At 43.1% G+C, this 14,951-nt stretch overlaps 1 protein-coding gene across 4 annotated transcripts in view; it reads left to right on the forward strand.

Moving 5' to 3' along the window:
- Positions 1–14,646, forward strand: part of TRAF5 (TNF receptor associated factor 5) — a 53,165-nt gene extending 38,519 nt beyond the window's left edge. For 3 of the 4 annotated variants that reach the window (XM_019549435.1, XM_019549436.1, XM_019549437.1), the window contains 7 exons: positions 292–456; positions 2,067–2,144; positions 2,510–2,584; positions 2,864–2,956; positions 6,610–6,750; positions 7,323–7,491; positions 11,121–14,646. In XM_019549435.1, coding sequence (XP_019404980.1) covers positions 292–456; positions 2,067–2,144; positions 2,510–2,584; positions 2,864–2,956; positions 6,610–6,750; positions 7,323–7,491; positions 11,121–11,698 — 1,299 coding nt within the window. In that variant the 3' untranslated portion in view covers positions 11,699–14,646. The remainder of the gene's footprint in view (positions 1–291; positions 457–2,066; positions 2,145–2,509; positions 2,585–2,863; positions 2,957–6,609; positions 6,751–7,322; positions 7,492–11,120) is intronic. The other variant, XM_019549438.1, reaches the window with a different exon arrangement.
- Positions 14,647–14,951: the final 305 nt, after the last annotated feature.

Here is a 14,951-nt window from a genome sequence, read left to right on the forward strand (position 1 = left end):
GGTTCAGTTTCACCTTTCTATGAGATATTGTCTGACTGAAGGGAAATAAAGCAAAGATTTTCTCCAATCTTCAGACCTTTTCTTGACCATCTCTGACTGTGCTTGGAAAGTGTATTTGTGTGCTGTGGGGATAGATAGTGGAGTTGCTTGTTTCAAGTCTTTTTAGTGTTTAAGTATCTTTAATGGAAGCAGCAGTATTGAAATCCAGGTGTAATAAACCAACTTTCTAACATGCTGTTTTTATTTTATGAGTTCTCTTGTATGCTGATGCCTTCTTGTTGCATGCTGCAGGATCACCTTCAGCAGTGTTGTTTTGAAAATGTGCAGTGCACTAATGATGGATGTCATGATCAAGTTCTTCGGAAGGATTTAAAAGACCACTTAAGTCTGCAGTGCAGATTTCGAGAAGAAAAATGTCAGTACTGTAATAACTATGTGGTTTCAATTAATTTAAAGGTAAGATGAAAAAGGCCCAAGAAATCTGTAATCTGTATGCTCAGCTCTTAAAGTTGTTGCCCAAGGTTCCAGGATGTTATTGCAAGGCTACTTGTTTATTAAACAAATTCAATTAAGTAGCTAAAGGAAAAGGCATCATAAGTGTAGTTTAAACAGTCTTGATAACTGAAGGGTTCTGATGAACAGCAGTCTGGTACAGAGTTGAAGTAGATGATTCCATATACATTTTCCAAAAAAAAATAGTGACTTTAAAACATCTGATAAATTAGTGCATCTTTTTTTGTTTCTGCTAAAGCCAATGGCTTAAATTTCACCCCCTAGTCAACAGAATTTCATCTGAGATGACATTTCCCTAAAAGCATATATATAATGATAATCCCCACTATTGTTTATTTTCTTACAATACACAGTCTGGGTGTACTGGAAGATGCATTCCCTGCTTTAAAGACCTCCAATGTAAGAAGATACAAACAAAAGTTTGAAACAATTACTGGCATTTACTATGCCACGAGGTCCTGGCAAGAGGTGGGGATGGGGAGTTTTGGCAACGATAAAAGAGGCTTTGCTTATAATTGATACAGCATCAGTGCACAAGGTGGCACATAATAGGTGAAAAGTGAAAAACTAGTTCTTGACTTGAGCTTGCAACATTGGGTGGGTACAGTTATTGTATCCAGCATGTTTCAGGGAAAATATTAGGTGGCGTGGAGGATGGGGAAGGATTGCGGGGGGTGGGGATGTTTGTTTTTGGTTTGGGGTTTTTTAAAGGAGTGTTTAGTGAAGAGAGATCTTGAAGATGTGGCTTAATGCATTGGACAGAAATAATATTTAAGGTGAAGTCCTGTTTCCAGTGAACTGGATGACAGCATGGAACCTATGATCCAGGGGAATCCTAATCAAGGATAGCTATGTGAATTATTTTTTTACTAGGAAGTGGCAATAATACAGCCTGCAGGTCACATCTGGCCTGCAGAGCCCAAGGGCTTTGCCTGTGCTTCTGCCTGCACCTGTGCCAGGACTAAGCACCAAAGAGCTGTGCCAGAGTCCTTACCACTGCTGCTGCTTCCCCTTGCTTCCTAGCCTACCCTGGTTGGGGCACAGGCATAGATACGTTCCAGCTGGCAGGGAGCTGCTGCTGCTTCTGTGAAGAGTTCCAAAACAGATTTCTACCCCGAGATAATTTTTTTGTGGGGGGAAGGAATTTCATGTAAAACAACTATTTCTGAGATTGAGGCTGAAGAAAATCTGTTTTGTGCATGATGAATTCTAGGCATCTTTTCACTGAGGAATCCAAGTGCACTCCTTGCATGTGCATAAGGGAAACGAATTAAGGTTGCAGAAACCATCTTGATTCTGATGTTTCCTAACATTTGAGACTTATGAATACTGGATTATCAAGCCTTCATGGCCTTCTAACATAACTGCCTGTACACAGTTCTTCTTTGAGTGCTACCAGTGAGTTTCTTGCTGCACATATGTATTACTCTACAGGATGAAATATATAGTCTATTTTTCTATGTATACATGACAGTCTGTGATCTTCAGAGAATGATGTGCTTCCTGATTAATAAGTCTGATGCATCCCATTGCTAATGCACCCTTTTTTCCAGAACCATGAGAACAATGATTGTCCTGATTATCCTGTGCCTTGTCTTCAAAATTGTTCACAGATAATACTGAAAAAAGAGGTATTAATATTTATTTTTTATCTTTTGCTCTAACTCAGTTAATTGGGTTTTACTGGCCCAGATTTGGTAATACAGATTTGCATCATTTTTTGAGATGTTTATTTCCTTTGTTCTGCAAATCAACCTTATCTCTCTTATTGTAGGAATGTAGCATTCAGCTGTTGCTGAGCTTTTGCACATTGTGTTAGTGGAAATCCCATTGTGTTAGTGGAACTGGTTTCATTTACTGACACTGATTAATCATTTTCTTTTTTATATATTCAGTGCCTATTGACCTACTGGCCCTTCTTTACACAAGTTTAGGTTCAGTAAATATATTGAAGTGTTAGTAATTCTTTCACTAAAGCTTTGTTCAATATTTGCAGATTGATAAGCACTTCCTTGTGTGTCCAGAGGCAGAAGTGGACTGTCCCTATAAGCAATATGGTTGTTCTGTAAAGGTACAGTGATCTTGGCCTTTATTTCAACTAAATTTGGGATCACTCCTCCCACCAACTCTTTCTCGCTCACGCTCACACTCATGCTCGCACACACAGCTTCTATTCACCATCCATTTTTATGTTGTTTATGATATTAAACAAGGTAGTTGGACCTACTTCATACTCACTTTTGAAGGATTAACGGAAACTTTTAACCATTTGCCAGTAATAGAACTTTCTATTACACAGCTCTCTCAATCTTAATCATTTTCCCCTCCCCACCCACTCTGCCTCACCCAGGTTAAAAGAGGAAAGCTGGCTGAACATGAAAATGCATCCCTGAGGGAACACATGCTACAGATTTTAGAAAAGAACTCCAGATTGGAAGAACAGGTGAGCCATATTTAATGAATGCTCTTCAGCTATTTTAGCTGGTAGGCAAAAATCTTTTATGCAAGTGTTGGGTCTTTTGAAAGCAGACAGACAAGTTAAAAACACAGTAAATGCTCCAGAATGCTGTAATCTGTTGTTTTACCACTGTTTATGGGGTTAACACTCCTTCCTAACTCATCTGTTATGTTGGTTAGGCCTCAGTAATGAGCGATAGTTGTAACCCCATTTTAATGAGTTATTGTAAACCAGCATGGGTTTAGAAATATAGGACTGGAAGGGGCCTCCTGAGCCACTGAGTCCAGTTTCCTGTGTACACAGGCAATCATTAACCAGAGGAATGTCCAAAATTGCCACTTCAAACTGTCATCTGCAGCTCCAAGAAACAGCATCCAAAACACCAACACCACCCTGGCACAGGTGAAAGCAGAAGAGATGAAAGTACTGCCAGTGCACTGCAACTACAACAACAGGGTTAATACATTAGTTAAAATATGTTTAGAAGGTCCTATGACAAAGACCAAGCCAAATGCTAATGCAGAGGGAGGCAACCCCTTCTCCACCCCTGCAAAATCTGTGCCAGTCTCACCAACAGAAAAAAATTCTCCTTGATCCCAGATGTGGCAGTCAGTATAACCCTGAACAGAAAAGCAAGGCCCACTAGGCAGGAACCTTTCAGTTTCCTGCATGTCCCAGCTTTAGCTGTGGCCAATGTTCTGATACTTCAGAAAAAGGCACAAAATAAAAATATCAGAAGCCAGTAGTATTCATGGTGGGGAATCTTTCTTGCCCTCATCTGGCAGCCAGTAACAGCTTCATGGCATGAGATTTGCCAGATGCCTTCCTCACTACAAGATCCACCTTTATACCCCTCAACCTGGGGACAGCAGACACAATTCCATACCACATGCACTGTGGTGCATTAGATCTCCTGTCTTATTCAGTTCAGTCTTAAAGTGATTCCCATTCTTTGCACCACCGCTTTGCTGAAAGACCATTCCAAAACTTCATTTCTCTGATACTAGAAATTTAGATTTCCAACCCTAAACTTATCCATAACCAATATGCAGCTATTTGATCTTATGCCACTTTTTTGCTTTTTCTGGCTGAAAATCTTTCTCTTCCGTAATCACTCCTCACACATTTGCAAGGGGTGATCATGTCTCCTCTCAATCCATTTCCCTGAACTGAACAAGTTACACTTCTTTAATCTTCTTTCATAGGTGGAGGTCTTCATTCTTATGACCATTATTGGCCCTTTTGTGAACTTGTCCTAGCTTAAGCTGATCTTTTACGAACAATGCTGATCAGAACATAGTATTCTAACTGGGGTCTTACCAGCACCATGTACAGTGGTCTCACCTTGTACTCCTAGTCTGTACTGTACTGCATATACCCCACATAATATCCTCTAAGGTTATATTACTTTTTTTTCATAACCCTGTTGCACTGTTGACTTGTGATCACCTTAAGTATTTACAGCGGTGAGAGGGAAAATAGAACAAAACAAAGCAGTTCTTTACTTTCAGCTCAGCATGCCCCCACACGAATAACAGCTCACACCCAAAAGAGGAGCCATGTCAATTTGACCTGGTTTGCCCAGCATCTGTATAGTTTGTGCATTTCAGTGGGGCTTTTTGGCACTTTTATTTAATAGCTGATTCAATCAGCTATTAGACAGAAGCACCAAAAAACCCTGCCGAAGCGCGGGATCTATACAGATGCTGATGATCCAGGTCAAACTGACGTGATTCATCTGCCAGTAAAGTGCTGTTTTTGTCGTCCCTGCCTCCCCTCCTCCCCCGCCCCATGTCTGTCAACCCCACTTATGATAAACTAATATAGCCAGGTCCCTCTCTTCCTCAGATGTTTCTAGTTTGTGCCATATCTTATAACTGAAGTCCTTGTTGTTGCTCCCTAAGTGTATGATTTTTGCACTTCATACTGTTAAACTTCATTCCATTTCTAATGCTCCATTCCACAAGATTATCTAAATTTTCCTATATAATAATCCAGTCCTCTTCCACACTGGCAATACCCCTTTGTCCCATCTTAATATTGTCCACAGATCTTATGAGGAGACTTCTACCTCCAGTACCAGGGTCTCTCTTATAGAGAGTTGCACAGTTCAGGCTGTAGGACCAATCCTGGAAGACACCAGTGAAGCAACCACCAATCAAACAATTTACCTTTCAGCATAGTCTGCTGAAATTCCCCTTTAGACCAGCTTGTTGTCCATCTCACAGTTGCATCATCAATCCCCCTTCTGTCCAGTTTGGCCAATAATTTCCAAGTGCCAACAGAAGCATCAGCCCAACCCAGCCAAAAACTCCCAACCTTAGCTGTGCCTAACATTTATCCCTAATAAACAGAAGCCATTAGCATTCATAGGGGGAAAATTATCCAGATACTCTTTAGATACTTTTATCAGGAGCCCACTGATTTAAGTCCACTGTATTATCCATATTTAAGAAACTGGTTATCTTATCACAGACTGATACTAAGTTAATCCGCTGGTAAACCCACGTTGTGTTGTGTCCCGTATTCTAAGCATTAATGATTTGCTTCAGCTCAGAGATGTGGGGCTTTGGTGGTAGTCGTGGGCCCGTCTCTGATCCAGGCTGGGTCACTGCAAGCCACAGCCTAAAAAGATTCCTGATTGCTGCTGTATTATATTTCCTTCCATATCTTTACTATTTCTTCCTTTAGTGTCTGTTTTCTGTCATCTTCCAGCGGCAACTCAGTGTTTAGCTCAGAGGCTGCAGCAGACCTTGAGCTCAAGGAGATTGTCTATAACACACAGACTTATTCAGTAATAATAATTGCACTTAAAAATGTGAATCGTTTTGGAATCTGTATTAAGTGTCGAGAAGTGATTTCAAATCTAGTTTTTGAGCTGGGGTAGGAAAAGGTTATAATTGGAGACCTACCCAAATCAAGGCAGCAGGCAATATTTTGCAGACCAGTCATGGCACCAGCCACCATTTTCATGGGCTTATCACAATGGGAGGCCTTCCTCTACCCCCACCACTAATTGCCCAAGAGGCCCTGGCAGCCCCACTCCTCAACACTGTCTGAGGGCTTCTCTTTGTGCAGCCCCACCCCTTGCCACTGATTGGCCAAGAGGGGTGGGATGTATGAAAGGCAGCCCTCTAAGTCAATCAGCAACAGAGGGAGTGGCTGCTATCTTGACTGTTCGCCTTCATGGTGGCAGCTTTTCCACACCCAGTGAGCTGCAATGCCAGGCTGCAGTGGCTGCTGCCTTCCACTGGGGAGGCAGCATTTTATTTTTAATAAGTTGATTATTTTTTCTGGTGATTCTATGCAAAATTGTAGAAACCTATTTTTCACAGTGTTCGTGGAAACTGCTGGTTTCATGGTTTCCACGAAAATCATGAAACTGCAATTCAAGTAGGTCCCTAGTCACAATTCTAAAGACACACGGGTTTAATTCTTGCTGCCACCTCCTGCAGAGTTATTTGGGGTAAAACATTTTGAGACATTTGGAAACAAACTAATTTTATTCAGCTATGCTAATGCAATCATATTAATAAATTCTTCCACCTCTTCCTATGTAATGTCCATATTTTTTTAATTTGTTTGTTGGATGCTTTTGGAATGACTTGAGCTTTCGTTCTTCTTTTTCTGTTGCTTAGATATCTGACCTATATAAGAGCCTGGAATTCAAAGAGAGCAAAATCCAACAGTTAGCAGATGCAGTTAAAAAATGTGAAAAAGAATTCAGACAGTTTGCACAGCTGTTTGGTAAAAATAGCAACTTGATGGTAAGCACTCAGGTGAGACATCTGCTTTTCTGACCAATAGCTTTTTTTTTTTACAGCCCAGAATACAATTATCGAGTGACCGCTGTACTTAATTATCAGGAAAATAACAAACATTGACTCACAAAGCCATTGCATCATGCAAATGTGCATTGATTTCTGGAATAATACTATGCATTGTCCATGAACTTAAATTGTTGTTGTTTTTTTAAAATACAGCATAGTCTTCTCATTTGTGACTGATAAAGGAGATTCGTGGTCATTTGGCCTAAGCAAGGACTGCTGAATAGGAACCTGGTGTGGGGGGAATAGTCCAATTTCACTATGCTGGCATAAACTTGAATAATCAAATTGAGATCAGAGTAATAAATTGCAAATCTTAATGAATTAGGAATTGATTGTTGGTGAATGAATGCTGAATTAATCATGAGAAGCATTTGAACAGATTCCAAAGGCAAACAGCAGGATATTCTTAAATTTGAATGCAGTCAGTGACATTTTTAATTTCATATGAATTTTTTTGTGCATGTTTGTGTCCTGTCCCCTCTTCCTCCCCTCACCCTTCATGAATTGCATTAAACTGGAAGACTCTGGCCAATCACCTTGATAAATCTACATGGCTGGAAACACAAGTGAAGCAGCTCATACAAATGGCAAACCAGCAGCAAAATAAATTTGACTTGAGGCCACTGTTGGAGACCATTGAAAATGTAAAGCAGAAGATTGCCCTTATGGAAACATATGATCAGCGTTTGGGTAAGCATTGTTTTTGTTTCATATCTGGGTGGGTCTCTTCATATAAAAAGAGGCTGTAATATATTAGTTGGCTTGAGTCACCTTCCCCGTCAACTTTCTTGCCCACATAAGCTCACTGTGAATCTTTGAAGGCTGCTGTTCATCTACAATGACATGTATACACTTAACCCAAAGTTAGTTTATTTCTTTGATGACTGGATTATTGATAGTTCTGACTTGCATACTCTGGTAAGAACATTCATTTGTGGTATGTGTAGCAGGGTACTAAGGTGCCGTCTACTTGAAAAGCAGGAATGGCCACCAGGTACGGGTTGCCGGGGGCCCACACCTGTTGAGTCAGCTGACCGGAAGGGGCAGGGCTGACTCCTATAAAGGACAGGCTGGAGGCCGAGAGGCAGGGTTCTCAGCTGGCGCCCAAGGAGGAGTGCTGCCTAACTAAGCAAAGGGGAAAGGCCTGAACGCAAGCAGTCTGTTATGCTGGTGAAGGATGGAGCACCCACAGAATGTAACTCAAAGGACTGGAGGACTGGGTGAAGCTATAAGGGGATGGAGGAGGCCTCATAGGGGAACCACAACAGTGTGGGAGCCCCAACCCCAGAGGGAGAGTGGGCAGTGTGAGAAGGCATCCAATAAGAGCAAAGAACGTTCGGTACATCCATGAGGCTTGGGGTGTGGTACAGGGGTGGTTGGAGCCATCCATAACCCATAAGGCTGGGGTGCATCTGAGCCCCATTTCAGAAAACGGACCAGTATAGAACAGGAGAACCGCAGCCAAGACGACTAAAGGTAGCCTCTCTATAATTCAATAAGACCAAAGACGTGGCGGGCGAGATTGCGAGGTGAAGATAGGCAGCTTGGTGCAGTAGAGAGGGTAACAAAGGGGGAGCACAGCAACCCCAAGGTTCCCATCCTGTCACAGTATGCTATATCTTGGCATGCAGACCTCAAGTAATTTCTTTGTACTGCACCTCTTGTCTCCTCTCTTTTCCCTGCCTCACTCATTTTCAGTTTGGGGACTTAGGACGGGTCCTGCTGATAGACAAGCCCAGGGGTAGGCAACTTTTTTTGACTGGAGTGCCGAAAAAATGACAACGTCTACTTTGTAAGGTGCCAGAGTGCCAGCATGCCACAAAAACAAAACTGGGATATGGGGGGGGGAGTACATGGCAGGATGCACTGCATATTTAATTCAGTTAATAATCATGAATGTTGCTTTTCTTTTTTTACAGTAAATACCAGGCTTCCTAAAAATTCAAAACCTGATGACAATAAATGCATCTTCATGTATTGCCTATTGTGATTTTTTTTTTTTCCTTGTTAATTAAGCATGTTGTGATGAGGGCGAAGTGAGGGAGAGAGGAGCAGGGAGCAGCAGGAACCAGTAGAGTCACTGTGGGCAGGCTGGCCTGGCCAGGCCCCTTGGGAAGGCTGCAACTGGAGGAGAGCTGGGGTCAGGTGGGGAGCAGGGGCTACCCCAGGGCTCCGTAGACTCAGGCCACAGTGGGCGGGCCCAGCAGCACCGGAGGTAGGGCCCACGCAGCTCCACAGGAATGGAGCGCAGCCACCCTGCCCATGAAGGGACACTGCCTGGCTGGGGCAGGACACTGGGCTCAGGGGACTCCCTGCTTGGTCTCTGTGTGTGCCAGGTACACTGCGAATGGGAGCTGCAGCTGCAGCCTGTTCCCTGGGCTCTGGGAACAGCTGCTGCAGCTGGTGCTCAGGGCCAAGTTGGCTGGGAGCCTACAGAGCAGCGGCTCTGTGCAGTGCCTACCACAGCCTTGGCCCCTTGAGGGGAGCTGTGGGTGAGCAAGGCCGGGACCTGGGCAGGCTGGGGCAGCCATGGTGGCTGCAGGGGTCTTCTGCAGCTAGGCCCTTGCACCAGCAATGGCTATGCCCTGCTCGTACTGTGTCCAGCATGCAGAGAGGGAAGGCCCCCTGCCAAGCCCGGTGTCCTACCCCAGCCAGGGAGCATCTCCACATGCACAGGGTGGCTGTGGCCCATCCCTAAAGAGCTGCATAGGCTGGACCAGGCCCCATCACAGGTGCTGCTGGGCACCCCTGCCTGCCCACCCAACACAGTTCAAGCCTGCAGAGCCCCAGGGCTGCACCCACTTCCTGTCCAGCCTCTGCCTTCCTAAGGGCCCTACCGAGCTGGCTTGCCCACAGCGCCTCCACCCACACTGCCCAGACAATTTATTTGCATGCCTCCTGGCGTGCCAAGAAAAATGTTTCCATGTGCCACTAATGGGGGGTTGCTGACCCCTGGACTAGCCTGTAACATGTCACTGGTTCTTTGTACCAGCTTCCTTGAGACTACCTCCATAGTCCTTCAGCAGTTTCTGAAATGAGGGAATAAGCACTAATTATAATTGCTATACAAGCTTGCAGCCAAGACCTCTGTGTTTTGTTCTGTATGCCCTTTACTATTCTACACCAGGTCTTCTTGAGCAGATGCCATCAATTTTCCCAAAGTGTATGATATTTTGTCATCTCTACAAAAAACTATTAGGTTGTAGCTGTACCTTTCTCTTCCCATTTGTGATTTGAAATCTTGGTTTCTGTAATCTCCAGAGTTGACAGGCCGTTTCCTTAGCCTGCCATTTAGTCCCCATGCCATTCACTATTTCAGCAACGTCGTTCTGTTTGACACACTTCCTTGCTAAGATTTTGTGTGCGGTCTAGAAGTCTGACCAAGTAGCTTCCCAAGTGTCTTAACAGTTATCTAAGCCATGCTAGCAGAGTTCTACAGAGCTAGCTTCCAAACAAGGATAATGGTAATGCCTGGCACTAATGCTATACCCAAGTTTAAAAAAAAAAAAAAAAAAAGGCAAGGAAAAATTGTTGGGTTTTTTTTTTTTCCTTCCTAAACTGTAAACATAGTATACTTGGCTTCCAGGCAAGGAGAAGTGCTACATTAATGTAATCTGTTACAGAATTACTCAGAAGGGGCCCTGGAAGGAGCCTGGCTCCGCTATTCCCAAGAGATCTGGAGTGTGGCAGAGTGTAGTCTTATGGGCAAGGAAAGTGACAGGGCAACAGTGCAGAACTGGAGATCATCAGAGTAGTAAATAAGGTTAGAGAAATGTAGGCATGACAGCTGGGTTGATCCTGCTTCAGCCAATTAAGGACTGTTTCCTGCAGTCTCCTTTAGGATAGGCAGAGACAGAGCTTTGTTCTCCTTTCAACTTCCACTTCTGTGGTGGTACTTCAGACTCTCACAATGTGAGATCAGAAGTAATGCCCATTGTCACGTGGTCAGCTTCAGCATAACAGCAGGCCACCAGATGTATTCATGCATTCATACTTTAATAGTTTATTCAAAATGAGATGCCCAAAACCTCATCTACTTGAATACACACAGACCTTGAGGGGAAGTTGGGGAAGCAAATCCTGCTTGCTGTCTTGCTCTGGGATTGAGGTGCCTTACCTAGAAAATTGTTTAAGGGCAATAGACCCACTGATGTTGCCAGTACCATGAAACTAATTGTCACTGTGCAGTTCTTCTACATGATTCCAAGGTTATATTTAAACCCTGGGTTGAAGCAGTTAAGAACCTTGTCACCAAGTATGCGTTCCTTTCATTTCAAAGATGATGTTCCATAAGTGAATGTTTTGTTTCTCTTTCCCAGTTGTTTTGGAAGGTCAATCCAACAAGCATGATGCCCACATCAACATTCACAAAGCACAGCTCAATAAAAATGAAGAACGATTTAAACTTTTGGAAAGCACATGTTACAATGGAAAACTGATTTGGAAAATCATGGATTACAAGTTGAAGAAAAAAGAAGCAGTGGAAGGTCGCACTCTGTCTGTATTCAGCCAGCCATTTTACACCAGCCGCTGTGGATACAGGTTATGTGCAAGAGCGTACCTGAATGGAGATGGTTCAGGAAAAGGAACACATGTCTCCCTCTACTTTGTGGTGATGAAAGGGGAGTTTGACTCATTGCTACCATGGCCTTTCAAGCAAAAAGTTACACTTATGCTTCTGGACCAAAGTGGGAAAAAAAATCACATTGTAGAAGTTTTCAAGGCTGACCCCAACAGCAGCAGTTTCAAAAGGCCAGATGGAGACATGAATATTGCCTCTGGGTGTCCACGATTTGTGGCGCACACTGTGCTGGAGAACACAAAGAATGCCTTTGTCAAAGATGACACTGTCTTCTTGAAAGTAGTTGTTGATTTAACTGACCTTGAGGAACTGTGAAGTGTGTCTGAAAAACGCAACTTCTTAATGACTTTAAAAAAAAAAAAAAAAAAAAAGACTGTCTCTTGGTGATGACCAGCCATGCAATAATGAATTACCACTAGTCAAGCTACTTGACACGTTTTTGTACATTTTTGAATATATAACAGCTAATGAATTGCCAAAGCACCAGCCTTTTGTTTGTTTGATACTGCACTTAAGGCAGCCATAAGTCCAAACTGATGTTGTGGACATGTATTCAAACCAGTATTTTGATTTTGTACTATATGTTTTAGAAGTGACTGCTTGTTTTGCATCTCAAGTCTGGCATCTTGAGATGAAAATACAGTGCAGGGCACTTGGGAACCCAGGCAGGTCTGTGGGTTCCAGGCACTTGCATAAATATTGATCAGGCTGCTGTCATTGTGGTGCGCAGGTGCATTTCACATGGCTTGGACTGGAAACATCTCAACATTTCTCCAATTATGAGTAAATATATCAGGATCCAAGCAGCACCTTGACTGGGAAAACTGAGGGACAAAAGCTTAGTCAGTAGTTGCAGAGCTCCTACTTATTGGAAAGTTTGAAGACATGTCTTTTAGGGCATGATAGTACCACAGCTTTTTATGACTTGGTACCCTCTCTTTTTCCAGCTCAGTGCCTTTGGATTGATCCACATTGGTGATGAACACTCACAGTCCCCATTTGAAGTCAGCAGAAGCTGCTGGTGCTTATGTGGGAGGTATGGCCATTAGTCATAGAGCCCTTAGTGGTATAGCCAGACTATCGGCTTAAAGGTAGCAGGCAACTTGAGTCCACTGCTGGAGGAGTAGAACAGAAGTTTCAGAACATTTCTGTCTCTCTCTCTCTCTCTCTCTGTCTCAAGCACCTCATTGTACTAGGTATTGTCAGAACAGAAGAAAAAGTGTGTCCCTGCTCCCCAGAGTCTTCAGTCTAGAGTCTAAATAAAACTAAGCTTTCTTGAAAATCCAGCCCAATTTAAATCCTATGACCTTTTTCAAAATGTGGCTCTAAATTTTTAACCTCTTTTCTGAAGCCCAGAGGAGGAGAGTGGGATTTTTTTCTCTGAATTCCTTGTGTATTGCATGAGGCATACAGATGTGCATAAATGCTGAGGAATAACTGGCCTGGGGGTGAGTACATATCAGCTCTGCAGAAGCTTTATGGCTACTTAAGGAGCTCTTTATTTTGCTCACTCTTGATCATTTTGTTGGTACAAGCAGAATGAAGTGGATGAGGTAGTTGGACATCTATGCCTAATTATGTGCTCCTGGAGTCCAGCGGTGATAGCAAACTTGGAACTTCTACAAAAGCAGCAAGTAGTCAGGGTTGATTTGGAATAAAAGTATGGGGGCAGGATAAAGACTAAATGGGAGCAAGGGCTGCAGGGAGAAAACAAGGGTGGATTGAGTCATCCTTGTGTCGTGACTTTTCATGCTATCTTCTTAATATTGACTGAACACTAGAGTTTTAGGCATAAAGATGTGATATTTTTGCCTGCATTCTAATACTTCTAGTTCTCAGGTGGATTCATGGAGACAAGGAAGACAGAAATTATGTCAAAACTGGAAAAACTGAATTGTTTTTTTAAATCTCTGTAGGCTGCTAACTGTGCACATCTCTCAGTACAGTATTTCAATTTAGATGCCACATGCCCTTGCTTTGGTATAATGCCAGTATATACTGAGCCACTGTAGAGATTATACACATTCCCATGGCCAAATTCTGCTCTGTTGCATGGCTGCAGTTTTTACCAACTTTAATAAGCAGTTGTATCTTTACAACAGAGCAGAATTTGGCCTTTTTATTTTTTAATATTTTGTTTTGAAAAGAATGAGTTTGTTTTCAAAATGGTGCAGCATGCTAGAATTTAAAGAAAAAAGGTGATAGAATATGACCTGTTAAACTGAACTTACTGTTGACCATTGCAGTAATATCTGGGCTGTAACTTTCAAAGTGTTATGAGTGGTGATTCATGGAAATGATACTATCCATTTCCACAAGACTATTCAAACGTTAAGCATCAGATACAGAAAGTAATTGAGAATTCAGAGAAATAAAGGGGGAAGAGGAAGGCATTGCTGTTATCTGAGCAAATCATGAACCTCTGCCTCCATTTTCCCCAGCTGTAAAATGGGGATAATAATACTTGCATCACAGGAGTGTTGGAACTGTTAGTTTGTGAAGTGCTTGGAGCATGAACAGAGCTAAGTATTATTAGATCTCCATTTCTAAGTGTTAGATTAGGTGGTGGCTTTGTGATGGTGACAAGTGTTTGGTGTGGTGGTGAGCAGAACTTTGGAAGCATGTTCAATTTTATCCCGTCCATCTTGCAACCTCTCCTTACCTACTCATGGACTGTTTGCACTTTTAAAATTTTTGTTTTGTGATGAATGTAATTTTAGAACAGAACTATTTAAATAGCTAGCCAAGCACACACCACTCTCTCTGGGTGAGGAAAAGAGGGGGTGGGGAAGTCCTTGTCAATCACTGCCTTGTTTTGTAAAAAAAAAAAAAAAAAAAGCAAACAATGTTTTTAAGGGTGACCTTTTAATCGACTCGTTTATATAAAAGTAACTGCGAGTTTGGGTTTTGCTCTTTCAAATGTTTTTACAATTTATAAGATGGAGTTTTAGATGTCTCTTTTCTGTGTAACCAAGACCATAGCACCGCATGGGTGTGGGAGGAAAAAGTTGAGCTGTCGTTTGCATCAGAAACGCCAGGAACTTTTTGGTGACAACGGAGGAGGGAGGTAGCCACGGCCCTGCCTACCGCCAGAGGCGGCGGTTTTAATGGCCTCCACAGGTTTTTTTAGCCATTTAAAAAGAAAAGGATAGCTTTAATGGAAATACTGGCGTTCCTTTTTTTTTTTTTTTTTTTCCTGCTCCCAGTCCCATATCGTCTCTGTACCAGCAAAGTAAGTGATGAATAAAGCGTGGATTTTGCCACCCTCGGAGCAGCGGCTGTTGGTTATTACTCGGGGTGGGGGAAGGTGGGGCGGAAAGTGGTTTTCCCCTCGCACAAGAATGTGGGGGGGAGGGCACGGGAGTGTGTGCGCCTGGGGGAAACCCCAGACCGCCGCCTCTCCCGCTGCAAAGCCCTGGGCGCGACCCCGTGGATTCTCCCCTCCCCCCTCGGCCGTTGCTGGTGGGCACCGTCCACCGGTGTGCGGGAAGGACTAGGGGAATCGCCCCCGCGCGAGCCAGGCTCACGCGTCACTGGAAGACTACATCCACCTCCGCAAGTCGACTGG

This window comes from Crocodylus porosus, unplaced genomic scaffold, assembly GCF_001723895.1.
Source record: "Crocodylus porosus isolate Cpor-Errol unplaced genomic scaffold, CroPor_comp1, whole genome shotgun sequence".
NCBI classification, from domain to species: Eukaryota; Metazoa; Chordata; order Crocodylia; family Crocodylidae; genus Crocodylus; species Crocodylus porosus.